We start from the raw sequence: 20,591 nt of genomic DNA, 5'->3' as shown, positions 1-20,591 counted from the left end.
GTCCCAATACACAAGTTCGCATTTCGCCGAGAACGGTCAAAATTCCCGGAAGTGTTCTCGCCACGCCCATTTTACCGAGGATGCATCGGTAGCTGACTTGTGCTAACTTGTCAGCTCAGATATCCCAGCATGCCTTTCGGCAGTCAAACCAGCAGCGGGAAGACGACAACAGCGAAGTGGTAAGCGGTCTTTCTTTTACAGTTTTCGTATGCTATTTCATCAATAAAGTTAATTTTGATGTGATAAATCAACTGTTTAGATTTCAAATATCAGCATGAGCACGAAGATTTATGGCAAATCGAACTTTTGCTCGACTATTTTCGGAGTTGAGAAGCTCCATGAACGGGGGCGGCAGCCAGGCAGCGTATGCGGGGGTAGTTGCTCTCTAAGCGGCTAGTCTACTGCTCACAGACCCGTATTGTTTTCCCTCTGTTACAGAAAACGAGAACACAATGGCGGAGGAGACGGCAACCCACAACTGTAAGAGTATTTTAAATTAATATTCGTACAGCTGCCATTCCGTTAAATTAATACCAGAGTAAATATAAATGTGAACTAACGTTAGTTCAAGAGATTACCGGTATACTTAGCCTAACCAAATGTTTAACGACCTGTATTTTGGTTGATTTTGTATTGTTTTGACTTCAATCAAGGGACAACTGACGAAACCGCGGCTCTCATCACCTGGAGAGCCGCAAATGAAGCCCTCTTTACCGGCCGGAGGAACTCCTCCAAGACCGGATGGGAGTGAGTAAGCTTTTTATGTGTTTTTATACGAGGAGCAGTGGGAGTGTGTTTGTTTGTGCCAGATTTCACAGCCTCTTAAAATGGTTTGATGGAACCTAAATAAACAAATGAAAAATATAGTGTAACGCTAAACTAAATGTTATAATACTAAGTTGTGTGAATTGTAACCTGCATGGTGAACAAAAATGACTTAAAGTGCCACAAAGTACAAGTGAAGGGCAACAGCAATAGTACAGGTGCAGTTATCAACCTAAGTGATATACTAGATGTACTAACAATATTAACTATATATTATCAATATAACTATTGATGAAGCCACTTGGATAAGGGTGGAAACTTCAAAGACAAAACGAAGTCCAGTTGACTTGATTCAATTGCCTAGAGATGACTTTGACCTGGACTAATGAGAATTTACACAGACATTTACTATATAATATCACTATTCTCTTCCTTGCATGCATGTAAGTGCAATCATCCTAACTACATCACATTCAGTAGTCTCTGTCAGCTTGTGTGTCTGTAATATATTTGTTAACATGTGTTCTCAATGTGTAATAATATGTCTAACTTGCCCTTCTTTGTGTGAATGTGTGTGGTTTATCTAGAGTCTTTGTGAGAGACAGTGGCGTGCCTGTCACCCCCAAACAGGCACAGAAAAAGTGGAACAACCTGAAAGAAAAGTACAAGGTACCACCATTCTATCCACTTTTCAGTAAATAAGTTGGACATGGCAACATTCAGTCAGTGAATTGTTATTTTTTAGGAGCTTAGGGACCCACCAACAGGGAAAGGGGTGGAGGCGGGAGGGGTGACAGCTGCCACCTGGCCATGGTATGGTCAGATGGATGCCGCACTCCGGGGGCAGCACTCCATTAGTCCGCCCCTGGTAGTTGCGGCTAATCTGACCCCCACTACAGGTGGCGTTGTCACCCCCCCGTCCTCTGCCCCTCCCAGAGAAGGGGAAACACCACCAGCTCCCAAGAGGGCCAGGGCCAGTGGGCAGCTGCTGGACTACCTAAAAGAGCAGGCAGAGAAAGATGAAGACAGGGAGAAGAGGGCAGAGGCGAGGGAAGAGGAGAGGGAGAGGGCAGCATCTCAGAGGGCAGAAAAGTTTTTGTCTCTCTTTGAGAGACTTGTTGATAAAATGTAAATAGTTAAGTAGTTATAGTTATTTTTTTTTATGTAGTTCTTAATTGATGTTTTATTGTTTTGTGTGAATTAAATTGTGAATATTGAGTGTCAGCCTGTACAGTATTTTATCAGTTGTGAATGAAGTGGTCTCAAAGAAATTTGAAACGCAACTGGACTTGGTTATTTGTCAGTTATTTGCCAGTTAATGTTCGCATCTGACCAGGCTGGGACTGGTCCTCGGACATTGGACCAGTCCCAGCCTGGTCAGATGCTACATGAACTGATGAAGCCTCTTGGATGAGAGGTGAAACATCTTCCTAGACAAATAACCAAGTCCAGTTGCCTTTCGATTTAAATTTCTTTGAGATAACTATGACCTGGACAAATGAGAATATGCACAGGCCGAATGAAGTGGTAATATGTAGGTAAGGTGTTGGGTTATTTAGACTTTGAGGCACCAAGGCTTGTAACGGTGGTCACAACAAAGAATGCTTCTGAAACTGAAATCTGATGGGAGGTTGACTTTACTTACAGGTGTTATATGTTTAACTATATACATAATATAATCATTTTTTTATTGAGATAAACTATAAAATCATTTTTAATTAAGATGAAATATATACACACTGTAACAGTTCGTGAGTGAGAGTCGGTAGTGTGAGCAGGAAAAACAGTAATGTCCACAAAAATAGTTAACTTGGGACTTCACTCTTGCCCTTTTATTGAGCCGAACACAGAAGAAGAAAAAAAGGAGAAACCATAGGGAGAAACCGGCAGCTCAGTAAGCTAATGGCGTCCACTCATCGGGTAGCCTTCTTCTCAACTGAAAACAAAACAACGCGGCGCGACGCTCAATGACGTCCCGGCGCCTTCACGCTTACGTTCTTAAAGGAACATTTACAACTGTTACAACACAATCATTTTTAATTAAGATAAACTATATATACAATAATTTTCCATCAAGATAAACTATATACATAATAATTTTTAATTAAGATTAACTAACACAATCATTGATGCACTATTTATACAATCATTTTAAATCAACAAAACAATATTTACAATTAACATTAATTAACATTACAACTACTGAACTGATTATAATTTGGGGGTTTCCCTTAATAATCGTGCTCCCTCAGACAAGCCGGGAGCTCTTGAGGGGCAGACACCTGGGCAGCAAGTCGGCCTCTGAGATTGGCTCCCGACAGCTCCTGGTCTTCCGCAGCGTTTCCCCCAGCTTCCTCATCCTCCCCGTCATCCTCCTCTGCCTCCTCCTCTTCCTGCAGGTCACCGGCTAACAGGCAGAGGTTGTGCAGTATGCAGCATGCTGCGACAACCTTGGGGGCAAAGAGAGCCCGGATCTCCAAAGCCCGGAGGAAGATGGCTCTCCAGCGGGTTTTGAGCAACCCGAAGGTCCGCTCAATGATGTTTCGGGCCTTGGCGTGATGCCTATTGAAACGGGCCTCAACTTGGCCTGTTGATTAAAATACAGGTAATGTAGAACACATCCAGGAATTCAAATTCAAAGTAACAACTGTAATAAATAATGTATTCTCTTACCTGCTATAGGTTGACGGTAGGGAGTGATGAGGGCCACCGGATGCTGCAGGCAGGGGTACCCCCCGTCTCCCAGGAGGAAGAAGCCAGCCGGTGGGTAGAGGGACTCCTTATACATCGGAGACCTCCGGAGGACAAGGGCATCGTGCACTGACCCCGTGTTGCCGATGTAAATGTCAAGAAATGCACCGTTGCTGTCACACACACCCTGAAGAACCACAGATGGGAACAGCTTTCTGTTAATGTAGCTCTTCTTCTGCTCCGCAGGTGGCACAAGACGGACGTGGCATCCATCGATGGCTCCAACGGCACGATGGAAAGCCTCATGCCCAGCCAGCCGAGCGAAACCTGCTCCCACCTCCTCCATCTCCTCAGGCTTGGGGAAATGGATAGCCCTATGAATGATGCCCATCATGGCCTCAACAGAAGTGTGGACGACCCTGGCAACTGTGGCTCTTGGTATGGCAAATATGTCTGCCGTGACCCGGTAGGACGTGCCACATGCCAGCCAGTAGAGACAGACGGCCACCTCTATTTCATGGCTCCAGCCATGTGGCTTTAGCCGGGGCAACATCTGGACCAACAGATGGATCGTCTCCCTTGACAGCCTGAAGGCTGGTTTCAGGTCAGCCTCCTCGGAGAAGAAGGTGCAGAGGATGGGCACAGTGTTGTTGACCTGGGCATACCTTCGAGGAGAATGATCCTGTAATGAAATAAAAAAAAAAATGTAATTAGTAAAACAATGAAATAATATTTGAATGAATTTATTTATTTATTTATTTATTAATTACTTGCTTGAAAATGTATTTATAGTTCTTTGCTCAGTTCTCATTAAACTTAATTTATGTTTTGTGTTCTATACAAATGAGCTTCACTTGATTTATTACACAAGACTTATCAGACTTGTATCAGATATCAGAAATAAATAAATTGTACAACGTAATATGCTCCGCTATTTCACCTGTAATTGTTGGGTCCCCCCACGATTTCACCAGTAGGTGGTGCTAGGTATCAGATGTCAAATTGTATGAATGAGTAGTAGAAAATTTATGAATGAAAGGGGCGGGTCTACCTTTACTATTACTACACAGTTTGGGACGGACCTTGTTAATCTTGTTTCATACATTAATATTTATAATACACCGGTGTTAATATTTCTAAACCGTACCATAGTTGTTTTGTTAACTTTAATATGAATGAAAAACCAAGTGATCGTGAAGAAAAGATAACTTACAAATCCAGCAAAGGCTAGGATAGCGCGACGTCTCTCCAGACTCCTCCTCCTCATCCTGGCTCTCCTCCGCTGAAGACGCCCCCTCAGCTCGGCAGCTTCCTCCTCTGCCTCCCGGTAAAGAATACCGACCGCGACAGCGAGCAACACTTGCCGGTACATATTGACGGTGGTAATACCAAACGTCTCTGATAATACTAAACTACTACTACTCACAATCTACGAACGCAAACCCACAATGGCGATCCTCTACACACAACAGCCTTTTCGCGGGGTTTGTTTTTCCCGCTGTTGTCTCGTCACGTAGGCAGATTCATGGCTCGTGAGCTTCAGAAGCACTTGAGAATGAGGGTTGTTGTTGCTGCTTTATTTACGTGTATATTTATTTATTTATTTACATGTCACGTACACACGAGATAGGTATATTTATTTATTTATTTACATGTCACATAGGCCTACACACGAGATAGGTATATTTATTTATTTATTTAGCCTACATGTCACATACACACGAGATAGGTATATTTATTTATTTATTTATTTACATGTCACGTACACACGAGAGAGAGAGAGAGAGCATTTGTTTTGGATGTTAACGCCCAGCTGTTTGATCAGCTGTTTAATCAGTGCAGGCTGCCTGTGGCACCACAAGAACGCATCGTCTCAAAACTGAAAACGAGCATTCTGTATTCTTGTGATCTCCGGAGTTCATTCTTCGGAGAACGACTAGCAAGAACATTCTCCTCAAGAACACAAGTCCGTTCTTTGCATTCTTGGTATTGAGAAACGGCCTTAGTCTTATTCTTAGTCTTTTTGACGAAAATACTTATTAGTTTTAGTCAATTTTAGTCATTCCTATATGTGATAGTTTTAGTCTAGTTTTAGTCGACGAAAACTCAACAAGGTTTTCGTCTAGTTTTAGTCCGTTTTAGTAAAAAAAAAAAAAAGTCTTTTAACAAATTAATTCAATAAATGAATGGTTTTACACATAATGTTTCCACCCAATGGTTTATGGTCTAAGGATTATACATTAGCCTACACACAGATAAAGTGGTAACAGTAGCCTGGTGCATTCAGTTTTTTTTCTGCTGGATTAGCTATATTTAAAATACGTTCATATATCTTCTGGTCGAGTGACGGCAGGTGTGTTGAGCAGAATGCGCTGCATGTCAGGTGGTGGCGTGACCACACAAGGATGAGATGCAGCAGCGTTGCAGATCCTCTTTGTTTTTTAATTGACAGGTTATACGCACAATAAGCAGAAATGTCGTGCATTTTGAACGTCTGACCATCCGTCAGCACCGCGGTCACCGGAGCAGCTGATCACTGCCTGCTGCTTTCTGCCGCTCTAATCACAAGCACCGGGCGGCGGCGCACCGCGGCTCGTTTCAGCAGCGTTGTTCTGTTGTTGACGGAGCCGTTGCTAAATCATGTGAAGCTTAGAGTAGCCTAATGACAATCCATAATATGACATTTAGAAGCAATTGCACAGCCCTACCACTAACATTTACGTCCGTTCTCGTCTCGTCAACGAAAACTCACACACGTCTCGTCATGTTTTCGTCATCAGAGAGCCATGTTTATCTCGTCACCGTCTCGTTATCGTCATGAAAAAAAGGGGCGTCAACGAAAATATTTAGTCATCGTCATCGTTAACGAAAACAACACTGCTGTTTATTAGCATTCCAGACCTGCCGTGTCTGTCTCTCTCTCTCTGTATGTCTACCTATGTTGTGTGCCCACTACTCCTCACAGTGGGCACTCCTCACTCCTCTCTACATACAGCCGTTTTTTTTTTTTTTTTTGGGGGGGGGGGGTCGGTTGTGTGTGTGTGTGTGTGTGTGTGTGTGTGTGTGTGTGTGTGTGTGTGTGTGTGTGTGTGTGTGTGTGTGTGTGTGTGTGTGTGTGGAGAATAGATTGGCGATTAGCTTTTAGCATTTATTAGCTTTCCAGCGCGACCTGCCTTGTCTCTGTGTGTGTGTCTGTCAGTCCCTCCTGGCGCTCACACAGACATGAGTGATGGTTAAAAGCAGTTTTTTTTTTTCTGTGAGACTACGACCAAAGACAGTTATGACGCTCTCAAACGAAAGCTGTCTAGTTAGCTAGCTAGCTAGCTATCATCAAACAATGCACGTCCTCCGGTGAGGACTTTTTTTTTTTAAACGGTCGCCATTGACGTGTTGCTGTTTGAAGTGAGCGGAGCCAGATGTAATCAAGACGAGGGAGCTGTCAATCAGAGCGTTATCTGCCACGCCCACACTGTCCTGACCAGTGGCCTCAATAGCAAAATGAGCTGTTTTTAAACCAGGTTTTCTAATAGTTAAGAATAGTTATTGTCACTCAGACTTTTGTGGATGCTTAAAGGGATAGTTCACCCTAGAATGATATTTCGCTCATTATCTACTCACCCTCATGTTGACTAAGGGCTGGAAGAAGTTTCGGAGCCCACCGTCCCTTCTCTGAGTTACAGGGGGTCTTAGCGTAGCAGTGCATTTCAATGCCATGGTAGCAAAGGGACACCAGAGCTCTTCGTAAAAAAAACACACACAAAAAAACATCCAAATACCTCCATGATGCTCGTATGTAATGTCCGTCTTGTGCTGAAGCCCCAAATTGCGGAATTGTCCCGAAAAAAATTAAATAAGTCCACATTCCAAGCATGTTTGTAGCATTAGCTCCCAGTGTTGTTGTCCGGTCTTCCGCTGCCAGCGCGCATGCGCAAGAGCACATGAGAGCACTGAGACCGCCTCGAGTCTCAGTGCGAACATTGCGCATGCGCGCTGGCAGCGGAAGACCGGACAACAACACTGGGAGCTAATGCTACAAACATGCTTGGAATGTGGACTTATTTAATTTTTTTCGGGACAATTCCGCAATTTGGGGCTTCAGCACAAGACGGACATTACATACGAGCATCATGGAGGTATTTGGATGTTTTTTTGTGTGTGTTTTTTTTACGAAGAGCTCTGGTGTCCCTTTGCTACCATGGCATTGAAATGCACTGCTACGCTAAGACCCCCTGTAACTCAGAGAAGGGACGGTGGGCTCCGAAACTTCTTCCAGCCCTTAGTCAACATGAGGGTGAGTAGATAATGAGCGAAATATCATTCTAGGGTGAACTATCCCTTTAATGAGGCACTTGACTTTGATATAATATGAGCATTTTTACTATTTAAAGTCATGTTTCCAAAGGCTTTAATGCTCTGAGGGAGAGAGATGCCTGTCCCATGATGGCCGCCGTACTGGCTACGCCGTGTCATTGGGCAGCAGCGGCGGGTGAGTCATCTAGTCTTCTTATAGTAGGATATATCTATGGTAGCAACTGTTTCATTCTGTCCTGTTGCTCCAATAACAGTGGAGCGGATTATGGCAAGAACCGTTCACTTGGTGTATTATGTTGTAGTACTGGAGTCACCACTAGGTGGGGCTATAAGATTACAAGGAGTGCTGTTGAAGTGGTACTAGTAAACACTGTTCAGTCTGATTCAAGATGGCTCCTCATTGACTACTAAATATTACACTTGGTGATAGGCTACAAGCATGAAAACACTCTCTAAGGCAGTGGTGTTGTCTAATTTGTTGTAGTTAGAGTGCCTATAGAGCACTCTATAGGCACTCTAGTTGTAGTGTACAGAACTGTGCATCACGACGCTGAAGTTAGCTTCCAATAGACCCTTCGCCAACCCCTCCGACAAACGGCTATTGTCCAATCCTACATTAGCAACCGTAACTATAGGCCTGGCAAGCTTTCGGCAGTTGAGTCATTACGTTTGCTTTTGTGGACACATTTTGAGACTAGGACGAAAAACATTTGTTTGTAGAGGAGGATGTTGTTGCTGCTGCTGCTGCTGCTGCTGCTGCTGCCGCTGCTACTACGGCGGCGGCGGCGGCAGCAGCAATATAGATGTGGCGGGATCAGGAGGGTTAATAATAATAATAAAGTGTAAATAATAATTTAGGTGGTTACTTTAAAGATTGAATGATAATTTAATCAATCACTCAATCAATCACTATCAGAAACATGTACTAAAGATTAACAGTTGCCACAACGCCACCCCAGGAATTTCACCTGGAGAGTAATGTTACGTTAGGTTAAAGCGCACAGGTTTGTTTTACCAATGAAGGCTTGAGACTGGATCCAGCGTACACAATCAATAGTTTATTTTAATAATAATTTTCTGTAACAAATTCATAAAACTCACATGCACACACACGCACACACACACACACACACACACGTCTCACAAATGGACAATGTAGATATTGTGACACAGGTACTCTTAAAATAATCCCACCCCAAAGAAAACGATTAACTAATTTGGTTTGAAATAAGGATTAAATCAATTTAAGCATAACTTGGCAAAACCATGCAAAACAAGAAAACGTTCCAAGCAAAATAATCAAACAATTAGAAATATAATAATCAAGGCACAAGCAAACATGCAAGCAAATTCAAACTCAGGTTAACATGCAAAGTAACCCAAAATTAAGCAAACTTAATCAAACTCAAGCAACATGCAAAATAACCCCAAAAATATCAAACAAAATAGTCAAATCCAAATAAACATGCAAAGCAAAGCCAAGCGAAGCCAAGCAAAGCCAAGCAAGCAAATGAATGAAAGAAAAACAAAAATCAAACAAAGAGATTACCCCTTTAAAAAGTCAGTCCATACATTACTTTAAGATGTGGTGAAATGCGCAGGAGGGACGCAGGGTTGACGCCGTGAAACCTCAGCGGCGCACAAACCGTAAAACAGCTGAAGCAAAACAGCAGCCAGCCAACAGCAACGTGAGAGGGGAGAGTATTGGTGCGGACAGAGACGACCATGCACCTTTCAATCCTGTCATAAACAAAATCACGTTAGGATCTAAACAATGACCATGTTGATAGCTCTAACAGCGTCACCTCTACGTACCGTCAGGTGTTGAATGATCATCACAAAGGCGAGGGAGAGGAGCTCTCGGCGCACAGCGGCACGATTACTAGCGTGGCCAAACAGCTGATTGTTACCACAGCTGATCACCCCCTTTCTCCGACGCAGCGCATGGGGGCCGTTCACGGAGGGACACTCTTAACAACTCTCAACTCACTCCAACCAGGGAGAGAAAAGACCCAGGCACAGAACTGTATGAGGGATAAAAGCCAATTTTAGGAAAAATTCAAGAGAAATGCCGACGAGCCGCGCAGCGACTGCAACATACCCGAGCGGAGCGACTCAGCTGCGAGGCAATCAGGTGAGGCGGCCAGGTGTGCAGGAAAGGCGGGGCACCCAGCGGCTTCCAAGCAAGAGGGATCTCGGCGCACAACCACCCACTTTTAAAGACAGCGCCCCCAGCATAAGTCAGCTGGGGCATCAATTAAGGCAGAGCATGGCCCAAATCTCATACTGCCACATAGAGATGTTCAGATACGAGCTGACTTTTTTTTCAACTTGAGCAAGTGTAAATATGGGGATAACCATATGTTCACCTCCGACATGACAGCTGTACTTTTAGGGCTTTTACCTGGGCTTTTAGGCGAGGGATCCTCCAGGCAGGGACTGCTTTCACTGACTGATACAGCGGTGGGAGAAAAAAAGAGCAGCGAAAGCTGTATGTGGTTCACAATCGCCCAAAAACTTGCAGTTTGACAACGTTTCATGACCAGTGAGATGACCTAAGTCTTCGTGGGTTGATAGACGGTAAAATTACCGGCCCTTACTGCTGCTGCTGCAGTCGTGTCGTTGAACAGATGTTTTATCCTCCTGCGCGAGTCACGTCACTGAAAACTCTGAATAATCTTTGTGACTTCTTCTCTCTATTATCTCAGAACAGTTTATCCAGAAATTTGCTGATATTTCCTTTGAAATCGATACCAAATATTGCCAGGAGCATGGCTGGGAGTGAAAGCTTGCCCGGTGTAACCAAGGGGGCGCGAAGGGTCAATTTGGCACTTAAGGGGAAACTTAAGAGGAAATTAACGTAACGTGCAGTGCGACTGTTTGACAACTGCTAAATCCCATGATTTTGGCTTGGATGTGACATCAGTCGGATGTGCACTTGGCATTCAGTGGTCAATAGAAGATGACACCTTCAGTTTTAATATCAACTTAAAGGACCAACCTGCTACTCGCCGGGGTATTCTCTCAGTTATCGCCTCCTTGTATGACCCTCTAGGCTTTGTCGCCCCCTTTGCCTTGCTTGGGAAGTGCATTTTACAGGAATTTTGTCGTACGGGCAAAGGATGGGATGAGCCCCTTTCTGAGGATGTACATTCACGGTGGGAGGAGTGGAAAGGTGGCCTCCAAAACCTGAAAGAAGTAAAGATATCCAGATGCTATCACCCACACAACTTTGGCAACATTGTAAGGACAGAACTGCACTACTTCTCGGACGCTAGTAATGTGGGTTATGGTGCATGTTCCTATGTAAGGTACATTAATGACAGAAATCAAATACACTGCAGCCTTGTGATGGCCAAAGCAAGAGTGGCACCCATAAAAATCTTGAGCATTCCGAGACTGGAGCTTTCAGCTGCTGTAATCTCTGCCAGAATGAGCGTCATGTTGAAAACTGAACTTGAAATTGATGAGGAGTTCTTTTGGACAGACTCTCAAGTTGTGCTGGCATACATCCATAATGATGCTAGAAGATTTCATGTGTTTGTCGCAAATCGCCTTCAAGTGATTAAGGAAAAAACAGACTCTGGTCAGTGGCATTACGTTGAGACATCAGAGAATCCAGCTGACCATGCCTCTAGAGGCCTACATGTCTCCAATATCTCATCAACAAGCTGGATGTCAGGACCCAAATTCCTGTGGGAGCAAGAAGTGAAACCTAGACCCAACTACTCCACTGAACTTCTGGTCGGTGACCCTGAAGTTAGAGCAGTTCAAGTGAATGTAGCCACTACTAACACCAGTGACCCCAACAACATGCTCGATGCTTTGAGCCGATTTTCATCTTGGTTAAAACTTCTCAAGGTTGTTGCAAGAATTAAAAGGCTGGCATCCAAGCGAAGACATGGTAATCATGTGACTGTGGAAGAACGAGAGAGAGCAGCTGATGTGGTTATTAAGCTTGCTCAGCAGCAAGCATTTTCCCAGGAGATGAAAACACTTGAAAGAAGAGGTAGTCTCCCTAGTTCCAGTCCTCTTTTCCGCCTTGATCCTATTGTGGATAAGGGCCTCTTTCGGGTGGGTGGGAGGCTAAAGCAATCATCCCTCAGTCAAGAACTAAAACATCCAATCATCCTTCCAAAAGGCTGTCATGTTACATGACAGGATTTGCCATCAAGGCCGAAGTCAAACTCAAATGGAGCTTAGAGCCAACGGATTTTGGCTTATTGGTGGGAGCAAATCTGTTGCCAGGCTGATATACAATTGTGTGAAGTGTAGGAAGCTTCGACGCCCAGTAGAGGAGCAACGTATGGCTGAGCTTCCAAGCGAACAAGTCGAGGTGTCAGCCCCCTTCACATATAGTGGTATGGATGTGTTTGGACCGTTCATTATCAAAAAGGCCCGCAAGGAACATAAGAGATATGGACTCATCTTTACCTGCCTCTCTTCCCGAGCTGTTCACATTGAAATGTTGGAAGATCTGTCGACAGACACATTTATGAATGCTTTTAGGTGTTTCATTAGCCTCAGAGGAGCTGTACGCCAACTCCATTGTGATCATGGCACAAACCTTGTGGGAGCCAGGAACGAGCTCAGAGAAGCACTCAAGCAGTGTGATGTCACTCAACTTGAGGCTCAACTGGCGGATAAACAATGTGAGTTCATTTTCAATGCCCCCGCAGCAAGTCATGCTGGTGGTGTTTGGGAGCGCCAAATCCGGACTGTGAAGAATGTGTTGAACGCCACTCTTTCTCTCTGTCCTGGCAGACTTGATGATGCTTCACTCCGAACTCTGTTCTATGAAGCTATGGCCGTTGTTAACAGTCGCCCGCTGAATACAGATGGCATCAATGATCCCACATCACTAGAGCCCTTGACACCTAATCATCTTGAGCCGTTTTCCCACTAAAATTAGCGGGTCGACGCGGGTTTTTTAAACGCGGGTCGACCCGCTAACAATCGGCATTTGGCCACTTTCCCATTGACCAAAATAAGCCGAGTCTGCCCCCCCGCTGGGGGATCAGAAAGAGCAACCATGTTGCCCCGCTCTCATCCGCGCGAGTCATGCCACAGCCGCCTGCCGCGGAGGTCTGTCGGCCGAGGCAGACGAGGCGTCTGGCCGACCTGCGGAGCACCAGGACCGCGGAGGACAGTGAGTCTGCCGCGGCCATATGACGGTTCGTCCGCGGCACAACACGTCAGTTAAACAGACTGTCGTTTCTTTTCTTCTTCTTTTTCTATCGTTTTCGGTCAGTGTTCTTTGATCTTTTGATCCCAGTCTCGTATGAGAGCAGAGCTTTGTTTTGGTACGTGATATGAGACGCGACCGGCGCGATGACGTGGCGTCACGTAACGTTCAGTGTCATCACGTAAATTAGCGGGTTGACGCGGGTCTGGCGTTCCCACTGCAAGCCGAGCAGAGCCGAGCCAATTAACCCTGTAAGACCCAGTGTTGCAGAATTACAACAATTTTGGTTATCCCCAAAAAACGTCTAATCTTTTATTTTATTTTTGGTTCAACCATATTAACATGATCATTGGGTCCTATAGTTTGTTCTCACATTGCGATTGGATCCAAAATTTGTATATAAGTGCCCGCCCTCAGGTCAAGAAGTCACACAACCTCCAATTTTTTGATCGAGCAACATCCCTTCGATTCACTGGACTGGATTCATCTAATTCAAGTAAGTAAAATGCTTTGAATATTTTTTTTTGTGTTTATTACAATGTCTAGAACATGAACATATATAGTTTTTGTGGGAAATATGCCCTACATTTTATTTAGATCTTGTTTTATAATTGTTGCAATATTACAACGCTGGGTCAGAGTGGTAGCCAAAACAGCCTGTTTTTGAGAGGAACTTCAATTGAAATTTTCACAATATAACTTTAAACTACACATGATTCACACATTCTAGCCTTCAGCCTTATATTGAATTACATGTTTACATATTTTTATTGTAGTAGAAACTAAAGAGCAAAGATATATTGCCATATTTAAACATTTTAATTTACTTAATTTCTAACCACCTTCAACACTCAGTATTTTCTCCTTATCACAGAATGCAGGACTTTCTTACAAAGAAATTGTTTGTGCAACAGTTTGTGCATGTCTGCCCTTTGTCTTAGTCTCTATTGATAAGAAAATGTTCCTAGCAATTCATAGTCAAAGCAGGGATGCTCCTGTTGCATCTGTGGCATTGTCCTGGAACAGGTGTTAATGTTCATGGATATAAGGTGTGGTTGTAAGCTGGAGGCTACATGCATTTCCTATTACGATGATAATCACAGTCTCCAATAGGTCAATAGGTCAGTATTGTGTGACCAGGGAAATGTGTGAACAGGCTACTTCAGTGCAAAGTGTAAACACTTCATAATGAAATCAGTCTCCCCACCACCCCATCTTTCCTGTTGGCCATCTAGAATCTAGTAAGCATGTGTGCTATTTGTATATACATTTGTTTCAATTTTATTTTTTCCATTTCAGAATGCCACCAGCAAGGCGAGATCCTCGGTACAGCGTGCAGGATGTAATTGCCATCGTCCAAAACGGAGAGAGGACATGGGACATGTGGACATGGATTTCGACGACACTGATGCAAGTGACGAAGAATCCGATAGTGATGCCTGTGTGGACAAAGAAAACCAAGAACCTACTGATTGCCCAGCCAATGTGGACATTGAGCCCCAATCAAACAAACACATCATGCCCCGTGACAGATGTCGCTGGCAAAAAAAGAGATTTTATCAGTCCCAATACTGATTTTTCTGGTCCAGCTCTCACTGATGATGTCAACTCCCTCCTCACACCACTGCAACTACTTCCAAAGTATGTCAGAAGACATGGTTGAAGCTCTGGCAACAAATACGAATGAGTACATCATTCAAAAAGGTATACTAATACCCAAAGCAAGTGTGATGCTGTGAGACTGGGTTGGATGTCTGCCTCTGTTTTTCAGAGGACAAGAACTGCTTCTGGGACTATCACTGTAAATAATATAAATAAATGTAAAAGTTCTTCTTGTTGGAATAAATGACTCTTCATAACAACATGACTGAGATTATTATTCATGTTATATACTGGCTTGGGAAAAGCAAAACCCTGCAACTGAATCCTTAGTTCTGTATTGCTGTTCAGACAATGAGTGGAAATACAGGAGATTCTGCTCCCCATTAAGCCCAACGTTGCAATATTACAACATTTCCGTAAAACCTTACTAAAACATATAATTTTTGAAAACACTCCATTTTCAGCCCCAATGGCCTCCTACAACAACATCTGAATGGTTGAAAAATTTTTTTTTTGCGTTTTTCTATATTTGGGTTTTACAGGGTTAAAGGCGATTTTAACCCGCGTCGCTTGCCGAGTCGTTTGACCGCGTCGACGCGGCTCGGTGCCTTTCCCACTGCCACCAAAAGCCGATTGTTAGCGGGTTTAAACAGGTTTTTTGGCCAGTGGGAAAGGGGTATAATCCTGATGAAGCCCAAAGTCGCTCTCCCACCCCCAGGGAAATTTGTGAAGGAAGACATGTATGCAGCAAAACGGTGGCGACGAGTGCAATATCTGATTGAACAGTTTTGGAGTCGCTGGAGGAAAGAATACCTTTTGAATATTTCTACAAGGCAAAAGTGGCATGTGCCTCAGCGTAACCTTAGAGTTAATGATGTTGTCATCATTAAGGATGATTTTCTTCCCAGAAATCAGTGGCAGTTGGGACGAGTGGTTGAACCCATTCAAGGAAGTGATGACCTAGTGCGTAAGGTCAAAGTGCAAGTGGGAGATCGGAAATCATCAGGGAAACTCACAATTGTCGAAAGACCCATTCAGAAGTTGGTGCTCCTGTTAGAGAATGAGTGACTTGGGCCCAATTCCGATTCTATTTTTTCATCCCTACCCCTACCCCTAGCCCTTAACCCTTGCCCTTGAAACGGAGCTACAAGGAGTAGGGTTGAAAGTCAACCCCTACGAATTGGGACACCACTTCAACAATCACATACGTCATCAGTCGTCTCTGCTGGCTTTCACATAAGCAGACGTGACGAGCTTTTGCCACAAATCCTCTATTCAGAACCACGTTAACTTAATAAAATAAAATAAAATTTAATGAAGACTGATCGGTTCATTGTAAAACATTTATTTATTGATGGAAATGTGGTGATTTCTGTATAGGCTACAGAGCCCCCAGGCAGTGCTGCTGCTGTGTCCAAAACACATGAAGCTTCACTTTTAATTCAAACAAATTAATGCGACAATTGTTACATTTCATCAATGAGACGAGCATTTATCTTCTAAAAAGAATGTAACTACGCGGCGGTAAACCTTTAAAACCCTGCGGGTAAGTTAATTAGCGGTCGTCTTTTCTACCGGGACGAGGTCGGGAGGTTGGCCGGCTGACCAGCTCTCTGGACGGGGTGGTGTCTCCGTGACGAGCCGCTGATCTGCTCCACAGGTGGAGCTTCACTTCTCCCAAAAACATCGGAGCAAACGTCTAAACAGCCTCATGTGGATAAACCGGCCGCCCATTGGGATCTAAACAGCTACTTTCTCGCATAAAAAATATTAAAACTTAACAAAATGATGTAATAACAGCGCTACAGTGAGAAATAAAACAGCTGCCGGTTGCCGCGAGATGCATTCTGGGAAACTTGCCATAGCCCTCGGTCCGTAGTGTGCCCCTGAAAAATCTCCGTTTCGAGGGCGAGATAGCCCTACCCCTTCACCCTAACCCTCGTCTGAACCAGAATTGGGACACCCCTACCACTTCACGTGAACGCGCAAAACGAAGGGTTAGGGCCAAGGGCTAGGGCTAAGGGGGGGACTGGAATTCGGCCTTGGTGTTTGCTAGTGTTATGCCAATCTGTTTGTGGTTCAATACAGTGATGGCAAAGGTTATGAACCTGAACCCAAAGGGAAATGTATTACTTATTAAAAAGAAAATAAAAAAAATCATGTATGATTCGTTGAGGACAAATGTATCATAACATGATTGGTGGCAGTGTATGATAGTAAATTGTTTTGAGCTGCCATCTCAGCCTTCCTGTGTCTTGTCTGCTGATTCCCCCTTTTTTCTCACTCAAGTGCCTGTAACGGTCAGTGTATTACTGCCATCTAGTGGTCAGTTTTCTTGTGAAGGGAGCGGGGTATAAAAAGGAGGAGGCCACTGTCATCTGTAAGCTCTTCCTGTGGGTGTGTGCGCTCACCTGTGCGCATCTCCATCATCCTCCCTTTGTTCTCCTCTGGCTGGCGCAGCGTTTGTGCTGCTGGCTTTGTTTGGACCATGTTCGTGTCTCTTTGAGTGAGTTTCTTTGTAGAATTATTTGTAATCTTTGTGTTGGTGCAGTTTCCCTTATAGTTTGGTCTTGTTTTGTTGTTATTAGGAGACAGACATTAGAGACGGCACCTTCCATCCTGTATTAGCTCCCTTGGTTTGTGGAACAAGGTGTGTATCTGAATTTTGGGCTATTACTTTATTTTTGATGTCTTGTTTTATTTTTCGTTTTGGGGTGATGCCGTTCACATTATATTTTAATTCCTTAAATAAGGTTTTAGTAATATTGTAATGGGTTAATAAAATGTAGTTTTGTTTGTTTGCTTTTTTTTATAGAGATAAGTTTGGTGCATTTTGAATCTGTGTTGGGGAAATTGTATGTGAAGTGTAATGTGTTTAACTTTTTCTTCTTGTGTTTTTTTTGTATATTCCCACATAGTTTTCACGGTGCTACACCAGGGCAATAAACTTATGCACCCGTATGGAACTCTCCGCCTCCTTTCTTTGGGAACCAAGGGCCGCTACACATTAACTTTGCCTGACACCCGCTATTGTATTAGTGAAACGTTTATTTTATTTGTGAATATGTGTGACAGTTGAGGTTCCTGTCACTATGCCTCCAATTGATCATGGGCCCTGGCTACTTGGCCAAGGGGATGTCCCTTTGGGTGACTGGCAAGCGTGCATGACTCTTACCCTGGAGGAGTGGGTTCAATCCCCGCCCGGGCCCTCTTCACCTTGCCAAAAATGCTAAAGGGGAGATTTCACTGTTTTTTGTTTGATACCTACAGACCTCATTAGACCACGTCCAGATCAAAAACCACTGTACCCAGACTTCTCAGATCTGGATTAACCGATTGTGTTGTTCACAACAGACGGCGTGCACCTCCGCGGCCGGTGAGTCCCGAGTCCCGACTGGGGAAGATCAACTGGTTCCTCCTGTGAGATCAGCCTCCTCGACCCGCCAGACAGTGGAGTTTACTGGTGTGAGTGTGGAGAGGGAGCAACAAGCAGCAGCAGCATCAACATCACTGTGACTGGTAAGATCAGACTGTGGAGTCAGTGTTGATGAAGCTGTGTGGAAATGGATCAACTGCTGTACTTTGTCTCTGTGTTGAAGTTGTAGTTGTTGTTCAGTGACTGGACATTGAGACAGTGATGGTCCTCACAAGTGTAAACAAACTACAGTGTGTGTGTGTTTATGAGGACGTTGTTGGACAGTGTGACCACGGTGCATTCAGGGACATTTTTCCTGCTCACATACGTCACTTTACTGTTTCCTCTTCACTTCAATACAATGTTTCATGTAAAAGGACTCCATTTCCCAGAGTTTATCACTGTCTCAGCTCAGATATGGAGGACAGATCAGCCTGTCTCTGTGGGGGTGGGGGTAGAGATGAGCCTGGTGCTGTCTGTGGTTAACTGGGTGTTGGTCGGAGACAGAGCTGCTGCTGCTCTCTGATTGGTGCAACAGCTCTGTGGTACAACTTCCTGTTTCTGATGAACATACCTAAGCTGAGTGTAAATCTGCACTCACTCCACTCTGAGCCTATTATTAGAGACAAAGACAATCTAAGTCATGATGTACAGTACACACACACACACACACACACACACACGTTATGCACAGTTCAAACATTAGGAGGAAGAACTATGCAATTTTTTTTTTACCTTTATTAAATTTAAATGAGTAATTTATTAATCAGCTGTGTAGTACAGTACTAGTGCTGGTTAAATCAATGACTTGTAACTTGTTACAGGGAGAATGGAGGCTCTTGTAAGATCAAAGTCTTCGACCCAGTGTCCCAGCTCTCGTCTACAAACCAAACGCGCCCCATAACTAGGGATGGGTACCTTTCACATTTGAATCGATACGGTATCAATACTCGGTACCTGGGAACCGATATCGGTACCAATCGGTACCTGTTTTCGGTACTTTTTGTGTGTGTGGTAATTTTAAAAAATCAAAAATCAAAATGTCTAAAATTTTAATATTTACCTCTTAACAACATCACAACTCCTCAGCCTTTAAGAGTATTTTATGTTTTAGGGATGGGCAGTGATTTTCATATAATGGAATAGTCATTAAATTAAAAAAAAAAAAGTTTATGAGACTATAATCTTGTCTGAAAAAATGTCCGTTTTTACTGTGGGGAAAATGAGAAACATGGAAAGATTCCTACAGCCATCAGAAAGCTCTGTGTGAAACTTTGTCAAATAAAAAAAAAACAACTGAAACTGCAGAGCAAACTCTGCAACATGTGGACTTGACGTTTTGACGAGAGGGGTGGGAGACTTCATCCTCGTTTAGATGTGCTCTCATTACGTGACGAGGACTTGAAAGGCGCCGCTGTGATGAGAAGCAGGACTCGGGACCGGACCGCTTCGGTACGGATTGTCACAACAGTCTGTTCTTCACGTTAAATGACGGACGGCTGTTTTTCAGGTAGTGATTTAAAATGACAGGCTGGTGCTACCGCTTCTCCGTCTCATTTCAGAGAGAGTGTGAGAGAGAGAGAGAGAGAGAGAGAGAAGGGGGGCAGGCGTGAGTGTGCGGGGCTCATGCAGACTGCACTCTCTCTCGCTGACGCACGGCGAAGGTGCGTTCAGGTACCGAAATGTGGTACCGATTGACTTTATGTGAATTGATACTCGGTACTTTGGTGGGAATTTGGTCGGTACCAAAAAAGTACCGAATTTCAGTACCCATCCCTACCCATAACCCGTAATCTCTTGTTTATGACAGATCAGACTACACAAATGTACACATCAGCAATACTCCTTCCAGTCCTAAAGGTGGACAAGCCCACGTTCTGACATGACATACTTTAGTGTGCACTGGAGTTGGAAACTTGTCATAAGGGTAAAACAAGAAGGTACTGAACTAGGATCTAATTCCACATTAAAGGAGATATCAGGTCTACCTGTATAGGAATTATACAGCTCAGACTCTGGAGATCTGTTTCTGTGATTGGACCAGAGACAAAGTTTCCTGCAGTGTCCTCATGTGATGTGTTGTGTCTCGTCCAGAGAGCGATCCAGCTGCCGTCAACTCTGCAGTGAGGACTCAGGGCGTCACCTACGGACCAATAGTCATCAAAGACGAGAGATCAAAGACGAGAGGTACAGCTGCTCTTCTTCTTCTTCACCATCATGGTCCAACACCAGAACCAGTTCAACTCCTCCCAGTTTGGTCTGACACCATTAAGTCCAGTTCATTCTGACAAACTGTCTGTTCAGTGATTCTGCTTTGGTATCACCCACTGAAGGTGATGAGTGTTGTCTATTGATCTATCAATGGATTGATTGATTTGTAAAATGTGTATCAGGATATTGAAGAGTGGACGGAGCAGAGACGTTCAGCTGCTTCTCTAACAGCTTTTATCTTTTTTTAACTCTGCATGTAAAACCACAGCAGCAGCCGAGACCACCTCCTGAGGCTGGACCAAAGACTCGGTCTTTAGTCCGGACCGTGGTCTTGGAGAGCTTTCACACCTGTCAATTTGATCCGAACTATCTGGAAAGTCCGGACCAAACAAGGTAGGTGTGAAAGCCCCC

The 20,591-nt window shown here is 44.0% G+C and overlaps 1 protein-coding gene across 1 annotated transcript; it reads left to right on the top strand.

Annotated features, from left to right (window-relative positions):
* Positions 1–357: 357 nt before the first annotated feature.
* Positions 358–3,176, top strand: LOC311001521 (uncharacterized protein; the record flags this gene model as incomplete). The annotated part of the gene is made up of 4 exons (XM_083992607.1): positions 358–480; positions 654–747; positions 1,353–1,434; positions 3,018–3,176. The coding sequence occupies exons 1-4, from the start codon at positions 453–455 to the stop codon at positions 3,174–3,176; spliced, it is 363 nt and encodes a 120-aa protein (XP_083848733.1). The 5' UTR covers positions 358–452.
* Positions 3,177–20,591: the final 17,415 nt, after the last annotated feature.

This window comes from Trachurus trachurus, assembly GCF_905171665.1.
Source record: "Trachurus trachurus genome assembly, chromosome: 18".
NCBI classification, from domain to species: domain Eukaryota; kingdom Metazoa; phylum Chordata; class Actinopteri; order Carangiformes; family Carangidae; genus Trachurus; species Trachurus trachurus.
The sequence above is the reverse complement of the archived record's forward strand: the minus strand, read 5'-3'. Positions and strand labels throughout refer to the sequence as shown.